This window comes from Oncorhynchus mykiss, chromosome Y (genome assembly GCF_013265735.2).
Source record: "Oncorhynchus mykiss isolate Arlee chromosome Y, USDA_OmykA_1.1, whole genome shotgun sequence".
NCBI classification, from domain to species: domain Eukaryota; kingdom Metazoa; phylum Chordata; class Actinopteri; order Salmoniformes; family Salmonidae; genus Oncorhynchus; species Oncorhynchus mykiss.
This window is the reverse complement of record NC_048593.1, coordinates 12,981,939-13,005,556: the sequence shown is the minus strand read 5'-3', so window position 1 is coordinate 13,005,556 and position 23,618 is coordinate 12,981,939. Positions and strand designations below refer to the sequence as shown.

Genomic DNA, 23,618 nt, shown 5'->3' with positions numbered 1-23,618 from the left:
AAAGGACATCCAGTGCATTGGAGTCAACATGGGCCAGCATCCCCGTGGCACGTAGAGTCCATTCCCCAACGAATTGAGGCTGTTCTGAGGGCAGCCTTAACCTTCTGCGCATAAGGCCGCCACAGACCCACACCATGATGCCGGGGGGGCCCTTTACAAACAACCTTCCTGAACAGGGCCAGGTCCAGGGAGTGTTTTCCTGTGCTGCTGTCACTGTATGTGACTTATTATTTCCTCTTCCTGTCTCCTCCGGGTTCTGTTGAAGCCTCTGCAGGCTCTGTGCTCCTTCCAGCTGCAGCAAGGGGCCCAGGTCCACCACAGCTGCCCTAGATGAGGCACTACTAGGTTGTGTCTGAAAGGAATGGACACCCTGGCCTATCCCTCATGTAGTTCACTACTTTTGACCTGAATGCAATTTCAGTTAATTTCTTCCACTTTTCCCAGATGTTTGTGCAGTACACTGCCATTCAGGCTCCCTCAAGGATTTAAAGCTGCAATATGTAACTTTTTGTGCGATCTTACAAAATGCACATAGAAATGCGAGTTATAGATCTGTCATTTTCATTTAAAGGACGTCCCAGAAGCAGTATATCTGTTCTATGTATATCTTAAGTTTTACTTTCGGTTCTGTAGACCAGCTTCAAACAGCTGAAAATACAATATTTGTGGTTATGGAAAATATATTTCACAGCGGTTTAGATGGTACAATGATTCTCTACACTATACTTGCTTGTTTTGTCACATAAACTGAAATTAGGCAAACTATTAGAATTTGAACAACCAGGAAATAGACAAGTGATTTCTGCATAGTTCACCTTTAAAATAATTGGATCAGAGTGCATGGTGTGGCTACCATAGAAGATATTAGCATAGATATTAGATATTAGATATTATATTAGCATCGAACAGCCCCCGTGATATGCAGCTGTTCAGGGAAGCTAGAAACCATTATACACAGGCAGTTAGAAAAGCCAAGGCTAGCTTTTTCAAGCAGAAATGTGCTTCTTGCAACACTAACTCAAAAAAGTTCTGGGACACTGTAAAGTCCATGGAGAATAAGAACACCTCCTCCCAGCTGCCCACTGCACTGAAGATAGGAAACACTGTCACCACTGATAAATCCACCATAATTGAACATTTCAATAAGCATTTTTCTACTGCTGGCCATGCTTTCCACCTGGCTACTCCTACCCCTGTCAACAGCACTGCACCCCCAACAGCAACTCACCCAAGCCTTCCCCATTTCTCCTTCTCCCAAATCCATTCAGCTGATGTTCTGAAAGAGCTGCAAAATCTGGACCCCTACAAATCAGCCGGGCTAGACAATCTGGACCCTTTCTTTCTAAAATTATCTGCCGAAATTGTTGCCACCCCTATTACTAGCCTGTTCAACCTCTCTTTCGTGTCGTCTGAGATTCCCAAAGATTGGAAAGCAGCTGCGGTCATCCCCCTCTTCAAAGGGGGGGACACTCTTGACCCAAACTGCTACAGACCTATATCTATCCTACCATGCCTTTCTAAGGTCTTCGAAAGCCAAGTCAACAAACAGATTACTGACCATTTTGAATCTCACCATACCTTCTCTGCTATGCAATCTGGTTTCAGAGCTGGTCATGGGTGCACCTCAGCCACGCTCAAGGTCCTAAACGATATCTTAACCGCCATCGATAAGAAACATTACTGTGCAGCCGTATTCATTGATCTGGCCAAGGCTTTCGACTCTGTCAATCACCACATCCTCATCGGCAGACTCAACAGCCTTGGTTTCTCAAATGATTGCCTCGCCTGGTTCACCAACTACTTCTCTGATAGAGTTCAGTGTGTCAAATCGGAGGGTCTGTTGTCCGGACCTCTGGCAGTCTCTATGGGGGTGCCACAGGGTTCAATTCTTGGACCGACTCTCTTCTCTGTATACATCAATGAGGTCGCTCTTGCTGCTGGTGAGTCTCTGATCCACCTCTACGCAGGCGACACCATTCTGTATACTTCCGGCCCTTCTTTGGACACTGTGTTAACAACCCTCCAGGCAAGCTTCAATGCCATACAACTCTCCTTCCGTGGCCTCCAATTGCTCTTAAATACAAGTAAAACTAAATGCATGCTCTTCAACCGATCGCTACCTGCACCTACCCGCCTGTCCAACATCACTACTCTGGACGGCTCTGACTTAGAATACGTGGACAACTACAAATACTTAGGTGTCTGGTTAGACTGTAAACTCTCCTTCCAGACCCATATCAAACATCTCCAATCCAAAGTTAAATCTAGAATTGGCTTCCTATTTCGCAACAAAGCATCCTTCACTCATGCTGCCAAACATACCCTTGTAAAACTGACCATCCTACCAATCCTCGACTTTGGCGATGTAATTTACAAAATAGCCTCCAATACCATACTCAACAAATTGGATGCAGTCTATCACAGTGCAATCCGTTTTGTCACCAAAGCCCCATATACTACCCACCATTGCGACCTGTACGCTCTCGTTGGCTGGCCCTCGCTTCATACTCGTCGCCAAACCCACTGGCTCCATGTCATCTACAAGACCCTGCTAGGTAAAATCCCCCCTTATCTCAGCTCGCTGGTCACCATAGCATCTCCCACCTGTAGCACACGCTCCAGCAGGTATATCTCTCTAGTCACCCCCAAAACCAATTCTTTCTTTGGCCGCCTCTCTTTCCAGTTCTCTGCTGCCAATGACTGGAACGAACTACAAAAATCTCTGAAACTGGAAACACTTATCTCCCTCACTAGCTTTAAGCACCAACTGTCAGAGCAGCTCACAGATTACTGCACCTGTACATAGCCCACCTATAATTTAGCCCTATCAACTACCTCTTTCCCAACATTATTTAATTTATTTATTTATTTTGCTCCTTTGCACCCCATTATTTTTATTTCTACTTTGCACATTCTTCCATTGCAAAACTACCATTCCAGTGTTTTACTTGCTATATTGTATTTACCTTGCCACCAAGGCCTTTTTTGCCTTTACCTCCCTTCTCACCTCATTTGCTCACATTGTATATAGACTTGTTTATACTTTATTATTGACTGTATGTTTGTTTTACTCCATGTGTAACTCTGTGTTGTTGTATCTGTCGAACTGCTTTGCTTTATCTTGGCCAGGTCGCAATTGTAAATGAGAACTTGTTCTCAACTTGCCTACCTGGTTAAATAAAGGTGAAATAAAAAATAATAAATATAACTGTTTTATATCTATGCTGGCTACCTCCATATTTCCAATCCAATGTGTGGTTATTTTAAATGATATCTTATTTGTTTTTATACATATGTTGAAATAAATTATGAATAAGAAAAGTGACTGAATTCCTATTTGATTATGTAAAACATTGTGATGGAATGCTGCCTGTGAACTAAAGGACATCTGAACAGTATTTGACATAACCCATCCACCCGCGACTGGCCCAGTTTGCGCACCTGAGAGCCCGCGGGAAAGACTGATGTCTTAACAGAAACAGGTAGGACATTGCATCGCACCGCTGGTGTAGTGGTATCATGCAAGATTCCCATTCTTGCGATCCGGGTTCGATTCCCGGGCGGCGCAAGTATTTTTGGCACATTTTATCGCAATTTTCTCCTACATTTTGGATGCACATCAAACCAAATGTAAACCATGCCATCTGTAGCACAAATATGAGTTTGGTCATTCTGACAGTGCTTTCAACGAAGCCACGGTGCGCATGCGAAGACGTATATCCGCTCTCTTTCTCCGCCATCTTATGTCGCCTTTCCATTGTTCATTGAAGTTAGCAGGGGTGGCGGAGCTATTTACTGCGCATTAAAACATTTCGGGGATATTGTTCAGTTGACATCAGCAAAATAGGGGGAAGGAGAAAGAATCCAAGGTCATCATAGAATACGTGACACACGCGGATTTTTCGTTCAGGGTTCGATCTCACACCTCGTCGGGAAATATGATGGACGACGAACAACCCAAAACCCTGTATGTATGAATAGCGGCAAGCTAACTAGCCGACTGACCGTTTATTTTAAGTATCAATCATGTAGCCGTGCATGTATCAATTGCATTTTCTTAATATGTGGTCGGTAATAGTCATGTCAGTCAGTTCTCCACCCTCCCGTTTTCTAGTTGTGAGCCAGCCGCACTGGCTAACTTAGCTAGTTAACAACATGTCAGACGTGTCCATTTTTTAGACAAAGCAAAGGCTGTATTTTGTTGCGAGCAATGTTGCCACTGCACAATATTTTCGAAAGCCACCTTTTTAAAAATCTCAACATTTATTGATATTGCGATGTTCTTCTTAGCCTATACTACGGGAGTTAACTGTTAATGGTTGTATATTTTGGGAATAGCAGCTATTCGAGAAAGACTAGCATGCTTGCTAACTAACGTTAACTGTTTTCGGCTGCATGCCGGGCCTCTAGTTTCTGTATTATGCGAAGCAATGTCGTTGTAATCAGTCTGATACCTTTCCACACCGGTGGCCATACTCTACAATGTCTGTGAAATCGTAACCTACCTGCTAACGTTTTCTAGCTAGCTACAATTTAACTAGCGACACTGCTCGGCGTACACCAGCAATCAGACGTCCGTGTTATGTTGGTTTGCTAACTTAATTAACCAACGTTCCCTAATTTACCGTTCATCATACCGCTACAAATCTGAGATTCAGATTGGGTTTGTCAGCTACCATTTGTATGTCGGTGTTGTTACTACAACACTGCCATGTATGATAGCGAATGCACGTAGCTAGTTAGTTAAGGAACATAATACATGTAATGCAATGTGAAAGCGTGGCCTAGTCTTGTCGGATGCCGAGTTTTAGTTTCTGCAGCCTATAGGCTCCTAACGTTACTATCTCTCAGGAAATTATAACCGTGAATGTTACTATATTATGTTGCTGTTACAGTCACGTAAATTCAGGTGTGACAATGTTACAAATAATATGTACAGTGGCTGTAAAATAGGGTCGGGTGTTTACTGTTTCCAAACAGCCCAGCTGACTTTACTTCACTGTTGTTTTTCTTCTTTGTATGGCGCATCCCTTTCTTGGTTTCAGTATCACCTCAGTTGGCTTCTTCATGTGTCCACTGGTTATACCGTGCCTTGCTTGGGCTGGTATCCATTTTACGTGAACTCCCAATATCCCAAATGGGTATATCCGTTTGAAATCAATAACTTTTTTTTTGGACAACCTCCACTTTGATTTAAACAACACTTTACATACATGTTTGCCCATAGAATACGTTTTCAGAAAGCAGATTTTTTGGACCTGTGTGCCAAAACGTTCAGGAGATAAAGGTGCTCGAAGTTGACATACCATGAGACATCTTTGGAAGCCTGTTCCCACCACCCCCCCAAAAATGTATCAGACAGAGTTATGAGGTAGTCTATCGAATGAATATTTTAGTGCAATGTGCCAAATGCCTGTATCGCAAGAAACACTTTTTGTTGTTGAGTGTTCTATGTCTTTTTGGTCTTCGCTCCTTCTGTGCCCGTGTGCACCTTCACACACAGACACCAAGCCCCTCCACCTGTCACTCACAACTAACGACGAGAGATGACGTCTTCCTCTCTGACAACAAGTAACTTAAACTCGCTGTTTGAGATTTGGTCCAACAGAATCAGTTATATGCACACCGAAACACTTAGATACATTATTTTACTGTAATAGACGAGAATTGAACGTTTATAATGATGCTCTTTTTATGTATTAACTCCCAAAACGTAGAACAGAGCAGACCCTACTAAAACTAGAGTAACAATGAACATGATTGTGGAAAGTGTATGCTCAGTTCTTTTGCTCGAAGCATTGCAGTACCGTGTACCACTGGCAGCGTTTTAGCCACAGACTAATGTGCTAGCCGTCTAGTCTGCAATGAGAATAAAAATACATGTTTATATAAGGAATTGGGAACTAGTTTTAATTCTGAGAAAGAAGTATCTTCTTATCCAGGTGGGCCACTTGATTTCAACATCTAAACAAAGTGAACAGACTTATGTTGTTCAAACAGTTGGAGACGAAGAGAAGGGTGTATTCATAACAGTTCAACTGTTCTACCTTGTTAGCAAGCAAACATATCCAAGTTGGCTAGACTTATTTTTATGCCCATTGCAGACTAGACAGCTAGAACATATAAATCAAAATAGGTTACACTTTTTTTGGTTACTACATGATTCCATGTGTCATAGTTTCATAGTTTTGATGTCTTCACTATTCTACAATGTAGAAAATAGTAAAACTAAAGAAACCCTTGAATGAGTAGGTGTCAATACTTTTGACTGGTACTGTAAGACCCTTTGCTATGAGATTCAATTGAGCTCTGGTGCATCCTGTTTCCATTGATCATCCTTGAGCTGTTTCTACAACTTGATTGGAGTCCTCCTGTGCTAAATTCAATTGATTGGAGATTATTTGGACTGGCACACCTGTTATATAAGGTTGACAGTGCATGTCAGAGCAAAAACCAAGTCACGAGGTCAAAGTATTGTCCGTAGAGCTCCGAGACAGGATTGTGTCGAGGCACAGATCTGGGGGGAGTGTACCAAAACATTTCTGCAGCACTGAAGGTCCCCAAGAACAGTGGCCTCCGTCATTCTTAATCGGAAGACGTTTGGAACTACCAAGACTCTTCCTAGAGCTGGCCACCTGGCCAAACTGTGCAGTCGGGGGAGAAAGGCCTTGGTCAGGGAGTTGACCAATAACCTGATGGTCACTAACAGAGCTCTTCTGTGGAGATGGGAGAACCTTCCAGAAGGACAACCTTCTCTGCAGCACTCCACCAATCAGGCCTTTGTTAGAGTGGCCAGTCAGAAGCCACACCTTAGTAAAAGGCACATGAAACCCTGCTTGGAGTTTACTCTCAGACCATGAGAAACAAGATTCTCTGGTCTGATGTAACCAAGACTGAACTCTTTGGCCTGAATGCCAAGCGTCACATCTGAAACCTGGCACCATCCCTACGGTGAATCGTGGTGGCAGCATCATGCTGTGTGGATTTTTTTCCACGTCAGGGACTGGGACACCTAGTCAGGATTGAGGCAAAGATGAACGGAGCAAAGAGTGCTCAGGACCTCCGACTGGGTGTGAAGGTTCATCTTCCAACAGGACAACGGCCCTAAGCGCATAGCCAGGACAACACAGGAGTGACTTTGGGACAAGTCTCTGAATGTTCTCGAGTGACCGAGACTTGAACCCGATCGAACATCGCTGGAGAGACCTGAAGCAAAGCTCCCCATCCAATCTGACAGAGCTTGAGATCAGCACAGAAGAATTGGAGAAAATCCTCAAATATAGGTGTGCCAGGCTTGTAGCATCATACCCAAGTAGACTCAATGCAGTAATCGCTGCCAGAGGTGTTTCAAAGTACTGAGCAACGGGTATGAATACTTACGTTTCAGTTTTTTTTTTTTTATATAAAGTTAAATATTCTGCATACCAGTTTTTGCTTAGTCATTATGGGTTATTGTGTGTAGATTGAGGGACAAAAACAATTGAATCAATTTTAAAATAAGGCTGTAACATAATGTGGAAAAGGTTGAGGGGTCTGAATACTTTCTGAATGCACTGTTATATGGTGAATATGGTGAATTGCCCTTAACTTTGAAAAAAAACAACTAAGATCATCCAGGCCAGATCATTCAGCTTTAGTAATAAGTCATAATTGAGATACTAAGTCATTATGAGATATGCAAGTCTGGATCATGGACATTGAATAGTCTGGGATTCAAACAATAACAACGCATTTCCCTGCTACTTTATTTGGTTAACAGTTGAGGAATGGGGCGGGAGAAACGTAACCGTTCTCAAATACATAGACGCAAAGACCCTGAAATTATAGTTTTAACCACTTTTTGAAGTTATACAGTGTCCGTTTTTAAAAGGGCAAACTGGGATTGGTACATACATTTTTTGGGACTTTTTAAGTTGTTCATATAGACCTTGAGTGTAACTTAGGGGACTGGGAGCAACAGTCTTACCCCATCAGAACCCAAAATAGTATTTTTAAAAAAAATTTAACAATGAATTTGTAAACAAATACTGTTTAGCTTCAAAACATGGTTAAAACTATAATTTTGATGTCGTGGGTGGTCAGTACTTGCATCCATATGTGAAAGTCCTTGCGTCTCTGTATATGGTTGACTACATTTCTCCTGCCCCGTTCTTAGTGGCGGGGAAGTGCTTTGTTGTTTGAATCCCAGATTGCCCCTGCAGGACTGTTCAATGTCCATGATCCAGACTTACTATCTCATGATAATGACTTAGTAACTCATAATTATGACATAGTATCTCAAAACTCCTACTTTAGTTGTTATTGAAATAACTTGTAAGTACTACCACAAAGATGACTGCCGGTCCACCCACTGTCGAATGGCAACTTTGAATATACATTACCATTTATCTGTGTTCATATGATTTCAATAGGTTTCCTATAGAAGATTGACAGTATAATTTTAAACAGATATTCCGATTTCAAGTCAACATTCTCTGACGTGTGGACCTCCAACCATCTTTGTGGTACCATTTTTGAAAGTTGACATTTTAAAATTTTGATCAGTGAAAACATACCCACCCTCTATTCAAGAGCATGTTCTGTCTCAACCAATGGTGTGCAAATCACAAAAAACATCAATGTAAAATTGGGTCTAAGCTACAAATGTGATTATGTAAAAATTAGGAGTTTACAAGATTGTAGATACTTGAAGTTTAAATTACAATTTCTATGAAACATTATTCCTTCCCTTTACTTAGTTATGTGTGTATTAGGGAGAGGTCGACCGATTTAATCGGAATGGCCGATTTTAATTAGGGCCGATTTCAAGTTTCCATAACAATCGGAAATCGGTATTTTTGGCTGCCTTTTTTTCTACCTTTATTTAACTAGGCAAGACAGTTAAGAACACATTCTTATTTTCAATGATGGCCTAGGAACGGTGGGTTAACCGCCTTGTTCAGGGGCAGAACGACAGATTTTCACCTTGTCAGCTCGGGGGATCCAATCTTGCAACCTTACAGTTAACTAGTCCAACGCTCTAACCACCTGCCTCTCATTGCACTCCTCAAGGAGCCTGCCTGTTATGCAAATGCAGTAAAAGCCACGGTAAGTTGCTAGCTAGCATTAAACTTGTCTTATAAAAAACAATCATAATCACTAGTTATAACTACACATGGTTGATGATATTACTCGTTTATCTAGCGTGTCCTGCATTGCATATAATCGATGCAACGCTGGGGGATGATTTAACAAAAGCACATTTGCGAAAAAAGCACAATCGTTGGACGACTGACTGTACCTAACCATAAACACCAATGCCTTTCTGAAAATCAATACACAGAAGTATATATTTTTAAACCTGCATATTTAGCTAAAATAAATCCAGGTTAGCAGGCAATATTAACCAGGTGAAATTGTGTCACTTCTCTTGCGTTCATTGCACGCAGAGTCAGGGTATATGCAACAGTTTGGGCAGCCTCGCTCATTGCGAACTAATTTGCCAGAATTTTACGTAATTATGACATAACATTGAAGGTTGTACAATGTAACAGGAATATTTAGACTTAGGGATGCCACCCGTTAGATAAAATACCGAACGGTTCCGTGCTTCACTGAAATAATAAACGTTTTGTTTTCAAAATTATAGTTTCCGGATTCGATTATATTAATGACCAACGGCTCGTATTTCTGTGTGTTATTATGTTATAATTAAGTCAGATTTTTTTTAGAGCAGTCTGACTGAGCGATGGTAGGCAGCAGCAGGCTCGTAAGCATTAATTCAAACAGCACTTTCGTGCGTTTTGCCAGCAGCGCTTCGCAAGCACAGTGCTGTTTATGACTTCAAGCCTATCAGCCTAATGGCTGGTGTAACCGATGTGAAATGGCTAGCTAGTTGTGCGCGAATAGCATTTCAAACGTCACTCGCTCTGAGAATTGGAGTAGTTATTCCCCTTGCTCTGCAAGGGCTGCGGCTTTTGTGGAGCGATGGGTAACGCTGCTTCGAGTGTGGCTGTTGTCGATGTGTTCCTGGTTCGAGCCCAGGTAGGGGCGAGGAGAGGGATGGAGGCTATACTGTTACAATGGCAATACTATATATATATATATATATATTTATATTTCACCTTTATTTAACCTGGTAGGCTAGTTGAGAACAAGTTCTCATTTGCAACTGCGACCTGGCCAAGATAAAGCATAGCAGTGTGAACAGACAACACAGAGTTACACATGGAGTAAACAATGGCGACGAATATGTAGCGAGGGCCAGCCGACTAGAGCATACAGGTCGCAGTGGTGGGTGGTATAAGGTGCTTAGGTGACAAAACAGATGGCACTGTGATAAACTGCATCCAGTTTGCTGAGTAGAGTGTTGGAAGCAATTTTGTAGATGACATCGCCGAAGTCGAGGATCGGTAGGATAGTCAGTTTTACTAGGGTAAGTTTGGCGGCGTGAGTGAAGGAGGCTTTGTTGCGGAATAGAAAGCCGACTCTAGATTTGATTTTCGATTGGAGATGTTTGATATGAGTCTGGAAGGAGAGTTTACAGTCTAGCCAGACATCTAGGTACTAATAGATGTCCACATATTCAAGGTCGGAACCATCCAGGGTGGTGATGCTAGTCAGGCGTGCGGGTGCAGGCAGCGAACGGTTGAAAAGCATGCATTTGGTTTTACTAGCGTTTAAGAGCAGTTGGAGGCCACAGAAGGAGGGTTGTATGGCATTGAAGCTCGTTTGGAGGTTAGATAGCACAGTGTCCAAGGACGGGCCGGAAGTATATAGAATGGTGTCGTCTGCGTAGAGGTGGATCAGGGAATCGCCCGCAGCAAGAGCAACATCATTGATATATACAGAGAAAAGAGTCGGCCCGAGAATTGAACCCTGTGGCACCCCCATAGAGACTGCCAGAGGACCGGACAGCATGCCCTCCGATTTGACACACTGAACTCTGTCTGCAAAGTAGTTGGTGAACCAGGCAAGGCAGTCGTCAGAAAAACCGAGGCTACTGAGTCTGCCGATAAGAATATGGTGATTGACAGAGTCGAAAGCCTTGGCAAGGTCGATGAAAGACGGCTGCACAGTACTGTCTTTTATCGATGGCGGTTATGATATCGTTTAGTACCTTGAGCGTGGCTGAGGTGCACCCGTGACCGGCCCAGAAACCAGATTGCACAGCGGAGAAGGTACGGTGGGATTCGAGATGGTCAGTGACCTGTTTGTTGACTTGGCTTTTGAAGACCTTAGATAGGCAGGGCAGGATGGATATAGGTCTGTAACAGTTTGGGTCCAGGGTCTCTCCCCCTTTGAAGAGGGGGATGACTGCGGCAGCTTTCCAATCCTTGAGGATCTCAGACGATATGAAAGAGAGGTTGAACAGGCTGGTAATAGGGGTTGCGACAATGGCGGCGGATAGTTTCAGAAATAGAGGGTCCAGATTGTCAAGCCCAGCTGATTTGTACGGGTCCAGGTTTTGCAGCTCTTTCAGAACATCTGCTATCTGGATTTGGGTAAAGGAGAACCTGGAGAGGCTTGGGTGAGTAGCTGTGGGGGGGGGCGGAGCTGTTGGCCGAGGTTGGAGTAGCCAGGCGGAAGGCATGGCCAGCCGTTGAGAAATGCTTGTTGAAGTTTTCGATAATCATGGATTTATCGGTGGTGACCGTGTTACCTAGCCTCAGTGCAGTGGGCAGCTGGGAGGAGGTGCTCTTGTTCTCCATGGACTTCACAGTGTCCCAGAACTTTTTGGAGTTGGAGCTACAGGATGCAAATTTCTGCCTGAAGAAGCTGGCCTTAGCTTTCCTGACTGACTGCGTGTATTGGTTCCTGACTTCCCTGAACAGTTGCATATCGCGGGGACTATTCAATGCTATTGCAGTCCGCCACAGGATGTTTTTGTGCTGGTCGAGGGCAGTCAGGTCTGGAGTGAACCAAGGGCTATATCTGTTCTTAGTTCTGCATTTTTTGAACGGAGCATGCTTATCTAAAATGGTGAGGAAGTTACTTTTAAAGAATGACCTCAACTGACGGGATGAGGTCAATGTCCTTCCAGGATACCCGGGCCAGGTCGATTAGAAAGGCCTGCTCACAGAAGTGTTTTAGGGAGCGTTTGACAGTGATGAGGGGTGGTCGTTTGACTGCGGCTCCGTAGCGGATACAGGCAATGAGGCAGTGATCGCTGAGATCCTGGTTGAAGACAGCGGAGATGTATTTGGAGGGCCAGTTGGTCAGGATGACGTCTATGAGGGTGCCCTTGTTTACAGATTTAGGGTTGTACCTGGTGGGTTCCTTGATGATTTGTGTGAGATTGAGGGCATCTAGCTTAGATTGTAGGACTGCCGGGTGTTAAGCATATCCCAGTTTAGGTCACCTAACAGAACAAACTCTGAAGATAGATGCGGGGCAATCAATTCACAAATGGTGTCCAGGGCACAACTGGGAGCTGAGGGGGGTCGGTAGCAGGCGGCAACAGTGAGAGACTTATTTCTGGAGAGAGTCATTTTTAAAATTAGTAGTTCGAACTGTTTGGGTATGGACCTGGAAAGTATGACATTACTTTGCAGGCTATCTCTGCAGTAGACTGCAACTCCTCCCCCTTTGGCATTTCTATCTTGACGGAAAATGTTATAGTTGGGTATGGAAATCTCAGAATTTTTGGTGGCCTTCCTGAGCCAGGATTCAGACACGGCAAGGACATCAGGGTTAGCAGAGTGTGCTAAAGCAGTGAGTAAAACAAATTTAGGCTTCTGATGTTGACATGCATGAAACCAAGGCTTTTTCGATCACAGAAGTCAACATATGAGGGTGCCTGGGGACATGCAGGGCCTGGGTTTACCTCCACATCACCCGCGGTGATAGTGCCTATAAGAACATCCAATAGTCAAAGGTATATGAAATACAAATGGTATGGAGAGAAATAGTCCTATAAATACTATATTAACTACAACCTAAAACTTCTTACCTGGGAATATTGAAGTCTCATGTCAAAAGGAACCACCAACTTTCATATGTTCTCATGTTCTGAGCAAGGAACTCAAACGTTAGCTTTTTTACATGACACATATTGCACTTTTACTTTCTCCAGCAGTTTGTTTTTGCATTATTTAAACCAAATTGAACATGTTTCATTATTTATTTGAGGCTAAATTGATTTTTATTGATGTATTATATTAAGTTAAAATAAGTGTTCATTCAGTATTGTTGTAATTGTCATTGTTACAAATAAATAAATAAAAATCGCCCGATTAATCGGCATTGGCTTTTTTGTTCCTCCAATAATCGGTTTCGGCGTTGAAAAATCATAGTCGGTCGACCTCTAGTATTAGGTAGTGGTTGTGGAATTGTTAGATATTGCTTGCTGCACTATCGGAACTAGAAGTACAAGCATTTCGCTACACTCGCAATAACATCTGCTAACCAGGTGTATGTGGCCAATAAAATGTGATTTTAAAATAGTTTGACAACCCTGTTTGTAAGCTTTTTAAATGATACTAATCTCAACCGTTTGTTTTCCAGTGATGAAGACATGGATGTTTCACTGTATGGTGGTGTATGCAACATTGTCAACTTTGAGCACCTTTATCTCTTGAATATTTTGTCATTCAGGTCCCAAAAAGTCACTTTCTGAGCACTTCTACACTCAGCCAATATGTGTGCAAGGTTTTGTTCAAAAGGGATGCTGCCAAAAGTAATTGAATTCAAATGGATTTACCCAATGTAAAACTGAATCAGTCAATGCAACCTCTTCCTAATGGTTAGCTGTGAGGTAGAATAGTGTGGTTTTAAAGGAACAGTTCATCCCCAAAATAACAAACGATTCCAGACGGTTTCACACCTCAGCAACATTGTGGATGGTGGTGAACCATCCCTTTTAAATCCAGATCTTCTTAACCACACTTCCTTGTCTATTTATTGTCTGCTAAGTGGAGCATCCATTTCTCTTGTATTTGCTGGGCTGAGCCCAGGGTGTCCATGCTGATGTGTTGTCACTGTGCTGCAGGTATGTGGGGAACCTGTCCCGGGATGTGACCGAAGCCCTCATCATGCAGCTGTTCGGCCAGATTGGACCCTGCAAGAGCTGTAAAATGATAGTAGATGTGAGTCAAAAATCAACCTTTCTGTTGTCTGGGAATGAACCTTCTCCAATCAGATTCCCGTATTATTCTGCTCAGAATGTCTTAACGCTGCGCCATGTTCAGTTAGAACAAACCCGGAGAAAATGTAAAATAATTATAATATTAGCATTATGTGAGGGGATTACCTCCGCTTTAAAAAAATAAATAAATCTCTAGTTTTGTGCCAACCAAACGTTGACCATGACTAGGGGCTTATTCAGTGGTCTGCAGCACATAGAACATTGCAGAAATGTAATGTGTCGAGCCTATAAGAAAACAAACAATTCCCTGTTGAACATGACGAAGAGGAATGTCTGTCCTATACAATGCTGCTTTATCTGGTACCCCACAGAATGTGCCCCAGGACGGATTATTCCAATAGGACAACAGCGTTGACCAATATTAGCCAGGAGCCTGTTTAAGAACACTGTACTGCTGTGAGTCTTACCTCTGGGATTGATTCATATTGGGATCCTGTGTCTGTCACTCGAAATAGAAGAAAGACGTGTTGTTTGGCCAATCTCTTAATGATGACGAATGTTCACGGATTTGAGTTGCATAGGCTAGCTAGAGCTGCCCATTTACATTGCAAGGAGGGAGACTCAACTAGGCCTTTTTTACAATGGTAGGATGAAATTCCCAGTTCTGACGTTAAAAAGTCCCCGTTCTTGTCCCCCTCCAGACGGCAGGTAATGACCCCTACTGCTTTGTGGAGTTCTACGAACACAGGCACGCTGCCGCGTCACTCGCAGCCATGAACGGTCGTAAAATAATGGGTAAGGTAAGCTATCGTATCTACAGGGTGAGTCGGCTTGGGGAGGGGAGGTTTGGCCAAAAGACAGGAGGAAGGAATTGAAGCCAAGTTCAAATCAGCCCCCAGACACTTGACTTGATGCAGGTCTGGAAAGGTCGGATGTGTGCGAGCATTATGGCAGACCGATGAGAAGTGTCTAGGGGTAGCAACTGATGCCCATTGACTGGGTATCACATTGCATCATGGGTATCGCACTGCGTCATGTTGTCCGTTCAACCCAACCCGTTTACATTAAACCTCAGTAAGTATGACATGAATGGAAAGGGTTTCCTGATTGGTCAATAATACCACAACACCAGAAGAAAGTTTTGTAGGGTACTTAGGTTCGGTCTGACTGGGTGGCAGCATGTCTTCCAACGATAGGGTACTATGTTCCTCACCCCAAAATCTAGTTTTCTCCATTCTGCTCTGGTTTTTAGATAATACTACATATTCCGTAGATGGTGTCCTATATACATTAGGAACACCCTGCAGGCCTCAATCTCGAATTAACGGGGACGTTTGACACGGTGTAATTTGACTAAATTAGATGGTGCCATTTGTATGGGTTTGAAGCCTGCCGATGTCTCTCACTGGAAGTAAAATGTCTTGTTCCTTTGGCCTGAGGGGAAATGCTGAACGAATGAGCGTGGAGGAGGGATTGAATTCAAACACTGTATGAAACACCTGTTGATAAGATGTTATGGATTCCTCCCAAAAATGTTTTGTGTTATTTAACTACAAAATGTAGCTTTTGCTAGTGATTTTTTCTTTTTTTTCCGGATTCTGTGCCGTGACCCTGACCCTGCCGTCCTCGATTGGGTGTAGCTAATAGCTTCTTCTCATCCTCTGTCCTTACCCTCTGTGGTCGGAGTTCTCGCTCAATCCTGCTGGTAGACAAAGCCTCTGGACTGCGCCCATGTAAACGGGTTCACGCTCAGAAGAGAAGTCTTGTCATAGCCAATTAGTATCGGCAGCACGTCCCATGACTTTAAACCTGGTTGGGTTGTGTAATCTTTCTAAGTAGTGCCCCCCCCCCCCCATTAACCTGTTTCAAATAACACTCCTCTACTTCTACACTGCCAGCCTTTATTATAATAATTATTATTATTATTGTGTACAATGTGTTCTTTTGCAAATTCCTTTGCATAAAGAATCCAGATAATAACTATACTATATCTCTAAAGACACATTCAGTTGAAAATATTTTATCCTCAACAGGTAATGAAGGACCATTTGAGGAGTAATACAAGTTCGTAAAATTCACTTGTTTGTAAGTCCCTTGTTATTTGGACCCTTTTATTTTTTAACTTCCTAGACGTTTTGTTCCAAATTTGATTGATTAGACAGTGAGACTGAATTGTGACAGTCTTGAGTGTGAGCAGGCTTTCCCTCTTATCATTGTGTGACTACAACAAGCCCTCTGATCGGCAAACAGATGGACAGGTGTGCTGTCCAAGTAAGGCTCGCTTTTCACCCCTCTTTCCGGCTCTCTCTCTTTCTCTCTCTCTCTTTCTTTCTCTTTCTTTCTTTTCTTCAGGAGGTCAAAGTGAACTGGGCCACAACCCCTAGCAGCCAGAAGAAAGACACAAGCAGTGAGCATTATCTCCCTTGATACTTTGACACGGCCCATACCCAACTGTGTTTTAAAGGAGTGTAGCGCCTGTATAACGCATGGGGGGGGGCTAGACTGTGCTTGGTGCATTCAGAGCACATTTATGTTATCCAAGAATATTCCAAGAATTGTTAGCATTGGTGCCTAAAATGAGTTGGCTATATAAAAAAAAAAAACGTATGATTCTGTGTTCAGATCACTTCCACGTTTTCGTCGGAGACCTCAGTCCTGAAATCACCACGGATGACATCAAAGCTGCCTTTGCCCCCTTTGGGAGGATATCGTGAGTGTTCTCTCTGCTTCTCCTTACCCAAGTTATTATCTTGGTTATGCTTATTCAAAACACTACAAAAATTGTGACTGTATTGATTGAACAGAAGAGAACAACAATCTGTACTCACAGCATTCATCTGTCAAATATGTTCTCTACAGATCTTTTTCGCGTATCTCTCAAGAAGCAAATATGCACAACAGAACTTCTTAGAATCCTACTTATCAAGTGCTTTGCAGCCTCCCTGGACAGAAACCCAGGGAGCCGGTGGCAAGGAAAAGCTCCCTGGAAACACTGCTCCGTAGGATTTATTCTGTGGCCAGAGGCCATAACTTGCTCTCGTCTTGCCAACTGTAGTATTTCTGTCTGTTCGTAGTGATGCCCGGGTGGTGAAAGACATGGCTACTGGCAAATCTAAAGGCTATGGCTTTGTGTCCTTCTTCAACAAATGGGTGAGTGTCCCCCACCACCCTCGGCCTACTGCTCACTCTTGGGTTTGTGGCTTGTACGAAATCATTAGTGTCGGCGCGAAGAGTGTGAGCCTCCAATCCTTTGTTGTTGTCCCCCCCCCCCCCCCCCCCCCAGGCAACAGCCAGCAATGTTTAGCCAAGCAAATACCACTCTGTAGTTGATTCGCTACGTTGGTGTAGATAAGGTTTAGATTCTAGGTTATACCGTGATTACTACCACCATGCTTTATAAAGTCTGTGGATATTGGAACTGTGTGTGTGTGTGCGTGTAGGATGCAGAGAATGCCATCCAACAGATGGGAGGTCAGTGGTTGGGAGGACGGCAGATCAGGACCAACTGGGCCACCCGGAAGCCCCCTGCGCCCAAAGCCACCTACGAGAGTGAGTTAGACACACACCTCTCACTGCTCCAAAGAATGACTTGCACCTGTTGGCATTGAATACAAAAAAAAAAGATTGTCCGTCTATTGTCATTCAAGTTTTAAAAGCATCTTCTATTCCTCCCCAACTTGTGGAGCAGCGAACACAAAGCACCTGTCGTTTGAGGAGGTTGTGAACCAGTCCAGCCCCAGCAACTGTACCGTCTACTGTGGAGGAGTCACTGCAGGGCTTACAGGTATAGAACTACCCTGGGGGTTTCCTTTAGGAAAATGGACAATGTGACCAGAAAGGTTTGTCAAAAGGGGAAAACTATTTGAAAGGGCGCACCTGATGCACGCGGTATGGGACTGAGATGATAATCTCCGTTAGACACTTGGGTGAATCTAAAGATGCAACAAACTAGGATAGGTTGCTAATATGATTAGGATTGTTCATTTGGCTTTTGGACAATGAAAGAAAGTTTGTTATAGAACTGGAGAAAATTGTCGAATGAAGAAGTCTTTCATAGGGAGCGCGTGGCAAAAAGGTCTAACTGGGGAGGGGTTTGTGGCGAATGTAGCCTATAGGCATCTCTCTCCAACATGCATGCGCTCTGCTCTCCAGACTCCACTCAGCTGTTTCCCGCCTATTCTTGTGCATTTGTTTCATGTGAATTGTTTGCCCTTTGTTTCTTTTGATCAATTCAAATTAGCGACTATTTCAGCCACAACTGTTGTCGAGCACACCGCCATGCAATCGCCATAGACAAACAATGACCGAAGAATGCCTTACTGAAGAGCTCAGTGACTTTGAACGTGGCACCATCATAGAATGCCACCTTTCCAACAAGTCAGTGTGTCAAATTCCAGCACTGCTAGAGCTTCCCAGTCAACTGTAAGTGCTGTTATTGTGAAGTGGAAATGTCGAGAAGCAACCACGGCTCAGCCGCGAAGTGGTAGGCCACACAAGCTCACAGAGCGGGACCGCTGAAGCGCGTAGCGTGTAAAGATCCTCTGTAACACTCACTACCGAGTTCCAGACTGCCTCTAGAAGCAACGTCAGCACAAGAACTGTTCATCGGCAGCTTCGTGAAATGGGTTTCCATGGCCGAGCAGCCGCACACAAGCCTAAGATCGCCAACTGGTATGGAGTAGGTGTGATGGTTTCTAAACCCCCTGCTACTGTGATTTTCAATGTGAAATAATCTACAGTGGATCTACAAGCTTCGGCTGGAATGGTGTAATGCTTGCCGCCAACTCTGGAGCAATGAAAACACGTTCTCTGGAGTGATGAATCACGTTACACCATCTGGCAGTCCAACGGAAGAACTGGGTTTGGCTGATGCCAGGAGAACGCTACCTGCCTCTGCATAGTGCCAACTGTAAAGTTTGGTGGATGAGGAATAATGTTCTGGGGCTGTTTTTCATGGTTCGGGCTAGGCCCATTAGTTCAAGTGAAGGAAATCTTAACGCAACAGCATACAATGACATTCTAAACTATTCTAACTGCAGTATAACTAGAAGCCCCTCTCTCCTCTCTACAGTATCACTAGTATCTCTCCTCGCTACAGTATCACTGTGATCGTGTTAATATAGGACTGACAGGTATATAACTTTCCTCTATTTATTTCCCCTCCTTAGAACAACTGATGAGGCAGACCTTCACCCCCTTCGGTCAGATCATGGAGATCAGAGTTTTCCCAGACAAAGGCTACTCGTTTGTGAGGTAAGACCACAGACTCAGTGTGTTTTGAGATTTACCCATATTGCAGTTGTACTGCAGTCATTGCCGTGTAACTGCTCACTATGACCCCGTCTCACCCTTGTCCCCCTCGCACGTCTCTACCTGGCTTAGGTTCAACTCCCACGAGGGAGCGGCCCACGCCATAGTGTCAGTGAACGGGACGTCCATAGAGGGTCACGTGGTGAAGTGTTACTGGGGGAAGGAGACCACAGACATGGTCAGCCCCATGCAGCAGGTACAGGTGCCTCAGCTCACACCGCAGGTAACATCTCCCTTTCTCATACAATGTCCATTACTGTCTATTACATATCTGTATATTGTATGTTATAACACGTGTATGTGTATATAATATATACAGTTGAAGTTTACATGCACCTTAGCCAAATACATTTAAACTCAGTTTTTACACAATTCCTGACATTTAATCCTAGTAAAAATTCCTTGTCTTAGGCCAGTTAGGATAACCACGTTATTTTAAGAACGTGACATGTCAGAATAATAGTAGTGTTTTGTATTTCTTTCATCACATTCCTAGTGGGTCAGAAGTTTACATACTCAATTAGTATTTGGTAGCATTGCCTTTAAATTGTTCAACTTGGGTCAAACATGTGTAGCCTTCTACAAGCTTCCCGCAAAAAGTTTGGTGAATTTTAGCCCATTCCCCCTGACAGAGCTGGTGTAACTGAGTCAGGTTTGTAGGCCTCCTTGCTCGCACACTCTTTTTCATTTCTGCCCACACATTTTCAATAGGATTAAGGTCAGGGTTTTGTTGTCCTTAAGCCATTTTGCCACAACTTTGGAAGTATGCTTGGGGTCATTGTTCATTTGGAAGACCCATTTGCAACCAAGCTTTAACTTCCTGACTGATGTCTTGAGATGTTGCTTCAATATATCCAAATAGTTTTCCTCCCTCGTGATGCCATCTATTTTGTGAAGTGCACCAGTCCCCCATGCAGCAAAGCACCCCCACAACATGATGCTGGCACCCCAGTGCTTCACGGATGGGATGGTGTTCTTCAGTTTGCAATCCTCCCCCTTTTTCCTCCAAACATAACAATGGTCATTATTGGCTAACAGTTCTATTTTTGTTTCATCAGACCAGAGGACATTTCTCCAAAAAGTATGATCTTTGTCCCCATGTGCAGTTGCAAACCATAATCTGTCTTTTTTATGGCGGTTTTGGAGCAGTGGCTTCTTCCTTGCTGAGCGGCCTTTCAGGTTATGTCAATATTGGACTCGTTTTACTGTGGATATAGATACTTTTGTACCGGTTTCCTACAGCATCTTCACAAGGTCCTTTGCTGTTGTTCTGGGATTGATTTGACCTTTTCACACCAAAGTACTTTCATCTCTAGCAGACAGAATGCGTCTCCTTCCTGAGCAGTTTGACGGCTGCGTGGTCCCATGGTGTTTATACTTGCGTACTATTGTTTGTACAGATGAACATGGTACCTTCAGGCATTTGGAAATTGCTCCCAAGGATGAAACAGACTTGTGGAGGTCTACAATTTTTATTCTGGGTTCTTGGCTGATTTCTTTTGATTTTCAAATGATGTCAAGCAAAGATGCACTGAGCTTGAAGGTAGGCCTTGAAATAATATCCACACGTTCACCTCCAATTGACTCAAATGATGTCAATTAGCCTATCAGAAGCTTCTAACGCCATGACATAATTTTCTGGAATTTTCCAAGCTGTTTAAAGGCACAGTCAACTTAATGTATGTAAACTTCTGACCCACTGGAATTCTGATAGTGAATTGTAAGTGAAATAATCTCTGTAAACAATTGTTGGAAAAATTACTTGTGTCATGCACAAAGTAGATGTTCTAATTGACTTGCCAAAACTATAGTTTGTTAACAATAAATTTGTGTAGTGGTTGGAGTCATTAAAACCCGTTCTTCAACCACTACACAAATTTATTGTTAACAAACTATAGTTTTGGCAAGTCAATTAGAACATCTACTTTGTGCACTTTGTGCTAAGTGTTTGTAAACGTCTGACTTCAACTGTGTGTGAGAGTTCAAAATGGGCCTGCTAAGGGAAACCGACAAACATAGTTGATCTCTAATCTCCACAGCAGAACAAAATTGGCTTTGCAGCGCAGCCCTACGGCCAGTATGCCCAGTGGTACGGTAACGCCCAGCAGATTGGCCAATACGTGCCCAACGGGTGGCAGGTGCCGACCTACGGAGTCTACGGACAGGCCTGGAACCAGCAGGGCTTCAAGTGAGTACTCATGAACTACCGAAGAGAGGTAAACAAAAACAAGAAAGTATTTGATTGAAATGCAGCCCTGATGTCAGGATGAGACTACTATGAAGTGACAGTGGCCCTTAAAGAGCATTCTTGTTGTTGTTCAAGTTTCTTCTCTCCATCCTTCGTCTGACCTCTGACCTCTTGTCTGTGTGCAGTCATTTACAGGCGGGTGCAGGGTGGACGGGCGTTGGAGCGGTCAGTAATGGCGGCGTGGTGGAGCCTGGACAGGGAGTCAACGGTGCGGTGCTGGCCAACCAGTCGGTCATGGGCACCGCTGGCTACCACACCCACTGATCAACGCCGGCCCGGCAGTCCAGCGTCGGCCTCCTACCCTCCCACCACCACCACAGGGATCCTACACACGGGGCGGACATGTTCCCCATCTTTTACAACACGATTTAAGAACTCTATGGCGGGGAGTGGGGATGCGTGATTCCACCTCTTCCTGTCCAGTTCCCCCAATCCTGGTTTTTACATGTAAGTTTAAAGGAGGCGGAGATGAGGCTTGTGTGTCATCCATCGGAGGTCGGAGCGTTTCCCAGTCCTGGGATATAAGATACATGCATATAGATATATGCACACAAACACACACCCATGTCCACACAGACACACACATACTCTACAAAGGTCTTTGGCCCCGTGTCAGATCGATTGACTCAAGAATCAGAAAGGACTATGCCATTTTTAATTAAAAAGTACTATTAAATAAATACACCATAAAACAGAAAACGCGACTCCTTTTGGATTTGCTTTATCTTGTTGGTTCGTTTAAGAAACGACGCTTTGCCTGTTTTTGTTTCGGGACTGTCATTTTAAGGAAATGTTTATAGCAAGGACACCATGGAATCATGTGAAAATGTAAGAACCTTTTTTTGTTTATCATTTATTTTTGTTGATCAAATGGATGTCAACTGTGGAATTTTTTAAAATACGTTTTTCAATCTCAACTAAAAACCAATTGCAGGGATTACTGCCACTGTTCTTTCTTTACGAGGCAGACATATTGCACAATACTATTACTCTTAGTTACCTTTTCACACAATTTGATGTTACAAAAATTCTAGGTATTTTGAATTGTTTTGCATTCCACTTTATTTTTCCTTTTGAAACGTTTATTTTACTGTTTTGTATGTAAATAACCAAACAGTCTGTTAAACTGTTCTGACAAGGCTTAGAGGGGGGAAAAACCTCATGTTAATTATGGAAGCTTGCTTGTTTTTTTTTGACTGGTGGCCCGGGGGTAAGGGATCATTAACAGTAGACGTGGGCATATTAGCGTCACTGTCTAATGCTGGTTCAGGACAATGTAAGGACAGTACAACATTTGATTCTTCCAGGGGCCTGTGAGGAGAGAACAGCAAAATGAGCTAGACCGAAAAGTAATGTAGACTTAGTTGTTCTGTGTATAAAACCTAAATATTGAGTTTTTTTTTGCTTTATTTTTAATTTTTATGATAAAGTAGTAAATAGTTCTAAATAAAAACTTGAACGGATCAGAATTGAACTGGTTCCCCCTATGGAGTTGATTTAATAATACCGTTGGTCGAGACCCCTTGTTTTGCCTTATTTTGGGTTAATTTCATTTGAACCAACCTATTATCATAAACGGCTCAAAGTCCGATTATTTTCCGACCTTGTGTTTTGAGGCGGTGTTTTTGGGGGGTTATGTTGATGCTACAACGTGTTCTTGCTTTGTCCCATTAAAATGCTGATGTGTATAAACACTGCTTGTGGGAACTGTTCACATCTCTTCACTGTTCTTGTTACTGTATTTAAAACCGCTTGATGTGAGCGTGGTTCAGTCTTGCAATTAAATGTTGTTTTTTGTTTACAATGAGCTTGCATGTAATGTTCAGATCCAGTGATTTTTTTAAAATCAGAACACGTTGTGTTAGTAGCAGAAACTGGAATAATTGAACAGAGCAGGCCTACCTACAGTACAGAACCTTTTGACACAAGCTGTTGAGCATGAATTTATGAACTACGGGTATAAACCAACAAAATACACTGAACAAATATATACAG

At 43.2% G+C, this 23,618-nt stretch overlaps 1 protein-coding gene and 1 non-coding gene across 5 annotated transcripts; both read left to right on the top strand.

Moving 5' to 3' along the window:
- Positions 1 to 3,497: 3,497 nt before the first annotated feature.
- Positions 3,498 to 3,568, top strand: trnag-ccc. The gene has a single exon. It is a non-coding gene; the product is annotated as a tRNA-Gly (tRNA).
- Positions 3,569 to 3,714: 146 nt separating this feature from the next.
- Positions 3,715 to 23,427, top strand: LOC110509659 (nucleolysin TIA-1). 4 transcript variants are annotated; one of them, XM_036967417.1, is made up of 12 exons: positions 3,715 to 3,967; positions 13,970 to 14,066; positions 14,767 to 14,865; positions 16,418 to 16,472; positions 16,688 to 16,775; positions 17,140 to 17,215; positions 17,506 to 17,614; positions 17,754 to 17,849; positions 19,234 to 19,318; positions 19,448 to 19,598; positions 21,418 to 21,563; positions 21,749 to 23,427. In XM_036967417.1, the coding sequence occupies exons 1-12, from the start codon at positions 3,939 to 3,941 to the stop codon at positions 21,885 to 21,887; spliced, it is 1,170 nt and encodes a 389-aa protein (XP_036823312.1). In that variant the 5' UTR covers positions 3,715 to 3,938; the 3' UTR covers positions 21,888 to 23,427. The 4 variants fall into 4 exon arrangements, with proteins under 4 accessions (XP_036823312.1, XP_036823311.1, XP_036823314.1 ...); XM_036967416.1 differs by having other exon boundaries at positions 21,415 to 21,563; XM_036967419.1 differs by lacking the exon at positions 21,749 to 23,427 and having other exon boundaries at positions 21,418 to 21,567.
- The last annotated feature ends 191 nt before the right edge of the window (positions 23,428 to 23,618 follow it).